Consider the following 9,054-nt stretch of genomic DNA (forward strand, 5'->3'; position numbering starts at 1 on the left):
TGAGATGGTCGAGAACCGAACTGCTTGGACCGAACGCGATTGGTGAACGATCCGTTCAGACTTACCGGTTCAACGAGCATTCGACTCAAAAGATTCACGAATTGGTTATGGCTAGTTTACAAAACAGGAGCCCATATAAACAGACGGGAATATAATGTAGGGCGCAATTTCTCAAATTATGACTTAACATTATTTTCGCTCAGATATGACAGCGAAATTCCTTCATGAGTTGGTGCACGTGGCGGCGCTTGAACATGGCGATAAAACAGCTGTCGCGTTCGACAGCAGCATCGCAGCGCGCGTCTCTTTGACTTATGATGAAGTTATGTCCCTCGCAAATGATTTAACTGGACACTTGCGCGTCTCTGTCCAGAAACATGATGGTATAGGGTTATTCTGCCATGCTGATGTCCTCCTTCCTGTCTGGATTATTGGGTACGATTTATTGTAGTTACAGACAGTGTATGGTCATTCTAGTAGCTAATTATTATACTAAACAAATGTTTTATAGTTCAATACACATAATTCAAATGTACCCGTCTCTGAACAGTATTCTGCAGTTTCCTGCTGCATATGTACCTCTTGATCCTGCATCACCTCCTCTGTGCACCATGAGAATGATGAACAAGTGCAAGATGAACTTCTGCTTGATACAAAATGAACTGCTTAATGTGGGTTTATTATTGTATTTTATTATATTAGTTATATTATTAATAATGATATATTTTTTATATATTAATGGCAAGTTTCTTAACCAACAGCAATTCCAGAGTGCATTTTCCAGCCTGCTTTCCCTGGAAATATGTGCAACGTTGTCCTCACATAGGCTAACTTTAATAAAAATACAAAGTGAGCAGGACGCAAACATTCATATGTCCGATCAGCCTACCAGCTCTTCTATGACCAATAACATCCAGCAGAGGGAGCCTTTGGCTTATGTTTTGCACACATCCGGAACGACAGGGCTTCCAAAAATAGTGAAGGTCCCACACAGGTGTATAATGCCTAATATTATACATCTACGGTAAGAACACATTGGACTTTTGTTTAAAATATGCCTTCATTATATAGTAGATTTTTACCTGAATGGTCAGTGTGGTTTTAATATGTTCACTTGTTTACCTGTCAGCTATAGTAAAAATATACTGAAAATGTACTTTAGAGAATATAATTTATGTAAAATAAAATAATATAGGTGTTTGAAACCAACATGCAAAACCAGTGCTAGAGAAAACACGCATTTGTGCAATTGGACTTTTGACTAAAAACCTTATAGTTACTGAGATATAGCTTTTGTTACAACTAGCCCAAGTGTTCATAAAGGTTGTGAGATAATGGATGGTTTATATACTTTCTCAATAGATCGGTCTTTAAGATGACTGCAGAAGATGTTGTGTTCCTGTCCTCCCCGTTAACCTTTGACCCCTCTGTGGTGGAGATGTTTTTGGCCCTGTCTACCGGAGCATGTCTCTTAATTGTCCCCTCCGCTGTTAAAAAGATGCCACGCAGACTTGCTCATGTGCTGTTTAAACGAAACACAACAACAGTCTTACAGGCAAGTGACTTCATTCCTCACTGAACTATCAGTCACGAGTTTCTGTTTTTGACAGCCTTTAATTAGAGATTTTAATAATCAAATCACTTCTTCTCTCCGTTTATCTTCTCATGAATGTGCATATGCTGTGAGGTTGAGATGATGGTGCTGAAATAGACATTGGTAGTGGAAGTAGTCAGCTGAAATTTGTGCATTATGCAGATTATAATGAGTGTGTTCTTTTGACATTTGCTCATTTATTTTCATGCCCCAATAATTTGTTTTCAGTATTTTTTTTTAACATGTTTGCATCCCTCAGAATAATTTTAATTTACACTCCAGTGCTTAAAGGGTCTTAGTTGTTTTTTACTCATGAAATAGTTTTTATACTCAAAATGTTATTTAAAGTCACCATGAAATCAAATTTGACAATTCATATATTTTATGTAATGATTTATCCATGCACGTCTTTAAAAAAAAAAATTATTCATGTGCCCTCGTAAACAAAGTAACTTCCATTTCTGATGAAGTGTTTACTGGCTTGAGGGCGGGACAACCTGTCACTCACATGACATCACAGCAATAGCAAACCACAACAATCCAATCAATTCCCGTTTCCCGCCCTACATTTTTTCTTGCTCTAGAAGGCGTGCCACTTGAATAAACATGATATGATAGAAAAGATGATTGCAACTTTCGGTACATGCTGACTTTAAGTGTTTAAAATAATGTAGGCTACATTGACCAGTGACTAAGACTTTAGTTATATCAGTACCATTTTTTTATACATGTAGTGGGTCTCCTCATGGGGGTGGCCATGTTGAAATCACATGACTTCCAATACTACTCACTTTATTTCGGTCACCCCTTTGTTTGTTATTGGACAATTTAAGTTGTAGAATAAATTAATCATGGCTGACTAATTAATAACTTTTATTTATTTTTTGATACTAGCATTGGAAACCAAAAACGTTTATGCCATACTGCCTCCACACCACTTGGTGTCATTATAAGTCCAAGTTGACATACACAACATATAGTACTGTTCAATACTAAAGTAATATAATTGATTTTAATAATTTTTCAGGCTACTCCCACTCTTGTGAGGCGCTTTGGAAGGCGTGTCCTTCAGGAGGAGGTGCTTAGTGCAAATTCATCTCTGAGGTTATTGGCTTTTGGAGGAGAGCCATTTCCATCTCTAAATCTTCTCAAAAGCTGGAGGCAGGAAGGCAATGGCACACACATCTGTAATCTTTACGGCACTACAGAAGTTTCTTGCTGGGCAAGTTGGTACAAAGTCCCAGAGGAACACCTGTGCTTGGAGAACACGTGAGTGCCACAAAGCCTTCAGCCATTCATTGATAATGCTAAACTGGAGCTAGCAATGCATGTTCAGTAATTTACCATTATGTCTTCAGTTTGTTTGCAAGCGTGCAAACTAAGTAAAATCCATCATTTGCATTTTGCGGTGTCTACACTGAATATTGCATCAACACTATTAATTAAATAATTGAGGAAGTCTGATTATAAAAACTATAGCGATCTTTTAAAACTGTTTTTTTTTGTGATAATTATGCATAGTAAAACTGGGTTATTATCAACTATTAAAAACAATTTTGTTCATTGAAATCAAGCTGAAGTGTATACTGTATATTAGATGGAAAACTTAAACTAAACGAGGATTAAAAATGTTGCCTTGCCTTAAAGCCTTAAAATTACTAACTTAAAATAAATAATAAATAAAATGAACACTGAAATAAGACAAATTAAACCTAAATAGTAACATTTAAAAAGAGAAAAATAATAAAAATGACAAAAGCACATAATAAAATTACTAAAAAGAAAATATAATTAAAAATATTAATAAAAACTATTATAGAATATAAATAATACTAAAATGACACTGTAGTAAATATACATCAGCCACAAAACAGTAATATTGACAGTGAGTCCATAGAGAATGTTTTCAAATTCAACTGCTTTATCTTGAAGTGATGTAAATTATAAATATTATTAGTATTAAACAATTTCTTGTGATGCATTGTCTGTTTACATATCATGTTTTATTTGACAGAACTGATCTATCTGTGCCTCTTGGAGAACCGATGTTGGATACCATAATGGAGGTCAGAGATGAAACAGGACGTCTCGTCACTGAAGGAGAAGGACATTTATTCATTGGTATGATGCAATTATTTAAAACCCGAGTCACTAGAATAATGAAGGCCTTGAAATGCTCTTTAAAATAATGTAAAGTTGATAAACATGCTTTCTGAAACATGCTTTCTACTGTTCATATATTTGGGGTTGGTAAGATTTTTTTAATGTATTTGAAAGAAGTTTCTTTTGCTCACCAAGGCTGAATTATTTATTTTTTAAAAACAGTAAAAACAGTAATACTGTGAAATAATATTATTTTTCCTGTTTTAAAATATTTTTAAATGTAATTTATTCATGTTTTATTTATTCAATTTTATTCACTCTATAAAACTATTAATTTCTTTCAAAAAGAAAATCTTACTGACCCTGAATGGTAGTGTACATTCTTTCACATTCATATTAGTTGTTTTTTTATTTGTAAAGTGAAATTTGGTTTCTTTTATTTAGGTGGTCAGGAGAGGGTGTGTCTTCTTGACGATGATGAAACTGTAGTCAAGGGAACAATGCGTGCTACTGGTGACTGGGTGCTGGTGCGTGATTCCCGTCTGTATTTCCAGGGCAGGAAGGATCGGCTCGTCAAACGGTTTGGTCAGCGGGTACACCTAGATGCCTTGCAGCGGGTAGGCTCTATGTGACCCATGTGTCATGTTACGACTTTAACATCTCTAATAAAAGGATTGAAAGGTACATATAACATTTTATATCATGAATTTATTTATTTCTGTCCTCAGGTCATTGAAAATTTGCCTCAGGTAGAGGCGTGTGCAGTGAGCCTGAGTGAGGGTGACAGGCTGGTGGCATTTATAGTGCTCGCATCGAGTCAACCAGGAGCCATTTCATCCTCCTCCTCGGAAACTCACCATGAAGAAACTTTCCAACACTCTGCACAATCCTCTGAAGACCTCACTGCTGTAGAAGTATCTAGAAATGCCACCTCCCTCTCGCTGAGAGTTATTGAAGGAGAGATTCGCCATAGGTTATCACAGCTTTTGTCCGGTCACAGCATTCCTGACTTGATATTATTCATCCCTGCTCTTCCACTCACCTCTCATGGCAAGTGAGCACTATCCTCTAAGGCAGGGTTTCCCAAACTTCTATATCAACTGGCGCAATAAAAAAAAAAAATTATAATTAATTTTATAAATGGGAGATTACAACAGTGACAACAGCATTTTATTACCGAACTCACACCCGTACATTTTCAGGAATCACAACCGCATTTTTGGTGAAATCCTGCTGTGTCGTCGCCATCTTTGATATTACTTCGTCACTGTCACTATAGTTGCAGTTGATCGATCCCATTGCTCTTTCATACAGACAGTATTCGAGAAGTTAAGCGGTGGTGTGAATGGATCTCGACACTCAAATTCTCAAATCATTCTCAAAACTGGCCTTGGTTAAAAAAACACTGTCTATCGAGAGTGGCATTCACACAAAAAATTTAGCACAAATTGAAATGTCTATATTGACTAATGGCCTTGTGACATTTTTATTCAGGGTAGGGGGGTCTACTGTAATCATCTAGCCCAGGGGCCTCTGGTTATCTAAAGGCGCCCCTGCCCCCATGACCTAAATTATGTACTTGAAGTACCCCCTGATAAATTGATGTTATTAACCAATCCAAAATAGAATTTATTCAATTAAATGCTATTAAAAGCTTAAACTTCACAATCACTTTAGCATATCTATTTAATCAGATGTGTACAAGTTTATTCATTGTGGTCATTGTTTTTGTTGTAGGTAAAATAGCCATTGACGAGTTGATGAGAATGTTTGACACTCAAAGACAAGACATAAATAAACAAACTGTATGGAAAGACATTGAGTCTGTGAGACTGAAGTTACAGACCCTGTGGAAGGTATAACTAGCATTTACTCTATTTATTTTGCACAAAAAGTACTAGTTTTGACACATGGAGGTATTTCTTAAATATTGCAACATCTTTCCCATTGCCTGCTGAGTGAATCTGCTATTGTGTTTTTGTCCGTGTGTATTAGGAGTGTCTTGGCCTGCCGAATGACGTGGTGGTTGAGGAAGATGCACACTTCATGTTAAGTGGAGGAGACTCCCTTCAGGCCCTGCGTCTCTGTGATGAGATCACTGTTGCCATGGGGACAACCTCTGTGGGCCTGCTGGAGGTCATATTGGATGGCTCTTTCTCAGATGTGCTTAGCCACGTCATGACAGAAACACATAATGCAATCCAACCATCAAAGAGAAGAATTCTAGATTATTCAGATTCTGTAGTTTCATCTAAAAGACAAAAGAAAATGGCCACAGTGAACGCTACGAAAAGCGCAATGGGTTCTGTAGTTCCCTCAGTGAGGAGGACTAGGGGATTTGTAGTTGTGAGACGAGCTGGTGAGGTTATCGATTGGGGTTGTTTTCAGAAAACGCGAGAGGGAAACTTCTCAGATGCACCAGAGACAAACGAAAGCTTTACTTCTGAAGACAATCACTTGGGGTTTTTATCTAATTCGTCACATGAAAGTTATAAGACATGTCAGAAAAATTCTGCTATTAAAAAGGTCACGGAGCACCATGAAGTTACTGAGACGTTACCCGTCACTGAGAGCGCAGTTATAGGTGAGGGTTCTAGAAAAGACTCTTTAGACGTCCTGCCGCTTGGCCTGCGAGTCCTCTGGAGCTCAGACACAGGCAGATGTGTGGATGCCTCTCCAGTGCTGCTGCTGGGTCCTGATAAGACCACTGTGTTCATTGGCTCTCACTCGCACCGACTGCAGGCTCTTGACCTGTTCAACGGAGAGGTCATTTGGGAGCGTGTCCTTGGAGATCGGTTAGAGTCTTCTGCTGCCATCTCAAAATGTGGAAGCCTTGTAGCAGTAGGTTTGTACTTGATCTTAAAGGAATGTTTAATTGAATTAACATTGTTGTAATAAAGTTATTACTTTAGCTTGAATATGGAGGGTTTTTTTGGTGTTTTTTTTAAGTAGAGCTTTGAGATTTCAGTGCTAAATTTATTAATCAGTTTATTTGTCATCCTCATTTTTAACTTGTGTTTAACCCTTTGTCACAGGCTGCTATGACAAACAAGTGTATTTCCTGGATGTTTCCTGTGGGGACACAGTGTGGACATTTGAGACGGGGGATGTGGTGAAAAGTTCCCCTACTGTAGACCCTAAAACTGGGCTGATTTTCACAGGGTCCCATGATGGCTATATTTATGCATTAGACCCACTGGTAATACACAGGAGAAATAATACTTTGCTTATTTGTATTTCTGTAGTGCTGAACAGTGTTATGTTAGTATTATTTATATTTATTTATATTATATTGCTATATTTATTTTTAGTTAAATTTATACTATTACTATTAAAGTATTTCTTTTTATATTTTATATTTACTATTATATTTATTTAATATTTTTATTTCGTTTTTATTTTTATATTTTAGTTTGAGTTTTAGTATTTTTGTAATGTGCTTTTGTCATTTTTTTTGTTTAGTAACTTAATTTATTTTAGTTAATAAAAAATGTTTTGTAAGGTTAAGTTTTTCATTTAATATTTATATTTCATGTTAGTTCAACTTTATTTCAATTAACAAAGATGTTTTTTCATAGTTTTAGCTTTAGTTAATAACAACACTGGGGCTAAAACTAAATGTATATTATATTAGCTGTACTTTTCTTTTGTAAATGTGTTCTTGCAGATTCTGTGTGTCTCCTTGATATTTCACACACTTGTCTCTATTTCTCCCAGGCTAAGACTTGTAAATGGCAGTACTATTGTGGTGGCGGTGCAGTGTTTTCGTCCCCTTGTGTCCACTTGTCTCCTAGACAGTTATACTGTAGTACTCTGGGTGGGAATCTCCACTGTCTTAATCCAGTAAGTAAATGTTCCTTCTTCACTGGAGTACATGCACAAAAACCATTGAGTATTGAAGTTTGAAAGTGTATTAGCCAACTTCTCTGATACAAAAGATCTTGGGAATGAAGTAGGGGTCAGAGGTCATGTTTGAAAGCTAACATTTGTCTTGTAATTCTCCATTTATTGTCTGTCCAGGACAGTGGAAAAGTCTTGTGGACGTATTCCGGCACTGTCCCGTTTTTCTCATCTCCTCACTGCTCTGATTCCTCTGTCTTCATCGGTTCAGTAAATGGCCATATTATTGGAATAAGCCATTCTGGAGATATGGTGAGAGGAAAATGGAAAAGTTGCCCTAAGAAAGGAAAAACTGAGTATATGTGACTTTAACCTCGATTTTAAATCGTATTTTTCAAATTATGGTCATTACCTCTAGAGCAGTGAACACTAAACAACAACAATGCTCTTTTATTCTAATATGTATATTGCACTCGTTTTTCAAACCTCAGTAATGCTTGTAGTAATATTTTTTTACTCCACAGATTTCATCCAGTAGACTTTAATTGCAGTGTAGAGAAGATTATGAGAATGTCTACACTGATTTTGAGTTATTTGACTGCATTCTGTGCACCAGTTTGATTTTGTTCCATTATTTTGCAGTTATGGGACTTCTCCACTAAAGGACCAATCTTCTCATCGCCATGCATTTCTTCCTTGACATTTTTGACTAATCAGACGATTTCTACAACACCCAGCAGGAGCACATCACCATCACCCAATCACACAGTCACGTGTGGGTCACATGACGGTCATGTATACTGTTTAAATGGCAATGATGGATCATTATTGTGGCAGTTCCAGACCACAGGCAAGGTGTTCTCTACTCCATTTGTATTTGACGGCGCTCCGTGGGGTTTGAGAACACTAGCGGCCGTGTGCTCCACTGATGGAAAAGTGTGGGTTTTAGATGGAGAAACCGGCACATTGAAGGCAACCTGGTCTTTGCCAGGCGAGCTTTTCTCCTCTCCTGTCGTATGGGGGCATAACTTGGTTGTTGGATGTCGTAATGATTATGTTTATTGTCTTGAACTGACCAAAAGGTGATTAATCATAATAATCCATGTCCAGTTGAAAAACAGTGCTTATTAGACAGTGCTTATTAGAAAAAATGATATGGATATAATCTGTATGCATTGTGTACATATATATCCTGCAAAATACATAAATGTTTTTAGCATTAATGTTCATGTTTGTTTTTGTGCAAAAACAGGAATTTTAGTCTGCCAAGTTCAAACAGCTTCCTTTTATTTTCTCTACATATTTCATAACATTTGCGTCACTTTTTCTTCAATGGATTTTTCTAAAGTGAACAAAATAAGTGCAATATCAACAAACTTTTTTGTTTCATATCACATACAACACTGTTTGCGCTATGCTATTGCACACGACCAATGTAAAAACAAAGTGACGTGACTGCAGTTCAGGAGATCTCCAAAGGAATACAGTCCGTTTCATTTCACCTCTATACATACATA

The 9,054-nt window shown here is 36.8% G+C and overlaps 1 protein-coding gene across 1 annotated transcript; it reads left to right on the forward strand.

Moving 5' to 3' along the window:
* Positions 1 to 49: 49 nt before the first annotated feature.
* On the forward strand, positions 50 to 8,760 carry aasdh (aminoadipate-semialdehyde dehydrogenase). Its single transcript, XM_082147020.1, has 14 exons — positions 50 to 435; positions 551 to 671; positions 762 to 1,024; positions 1,363 to 1,555; positions 2,622 to 2,863; positions 3,609 to 3,715; positions 4,142 to 4,314; positions 4,426 to 4,747; positions 5,435 to 5,553; positions 5,693 to 6,542; positions 6,733 to 6,896; positions 7,415 to 7,540; positions 7,718 to 7,849; positions 8,180 to 8,760. The coding sequence occupies exons 1-14, from the start codon at positions 206 to 208 to the stop codon at positions 8,621 to 8,623; spliced, it is 3,486 nt and encodes a 1,161-aa protein (XP_082003146.1). The 5' UTR covers positions 50 to 205; the 3' UTR covers positions 8,624 to 8,760.
* Positions 8,761 to 9,054: the final 294 nt, after the last annotated feature.

Source organism: Leuciscus leuciscus (assembly GCF_965113295.1).
Source record: "Leuciscus leuciscus genome assembly, chromosome: 19".
NCBI lineage: Eukaryota > Metazoa > Chordata > Actinopteri > Cypriniformes > Leuciscidae > Leuciscus > Leuciscus leuciscus.

What these genes read in the sequence shown, in the direction of transcription:
- aasdh (XM_082147020.1), top strand. Translation starts at nt 206, where the DNA reads ATGACAGCGAAATTCCTTCATGAGTTGGTGCACGTGGCGGCGCTTGAA. An exon ending in ACACAACAACAGTCTTACAG is followed by an intron (nt 1,556 to 2,621) that starts GCAAGTGACTTC and finishes ATAATTTTTCAG; the next exon opens with GCTACTCCCACTCTTGTGAG. An exon ending in TAAGCCATTCTGGAGATATG is followed by an intron (nt 7,850 to 8,179) that starts GTGAGAGGAAAA and finishes ATTATTTTGCAG; the next exon opens with TTATGGGACTTCTCCACTAA.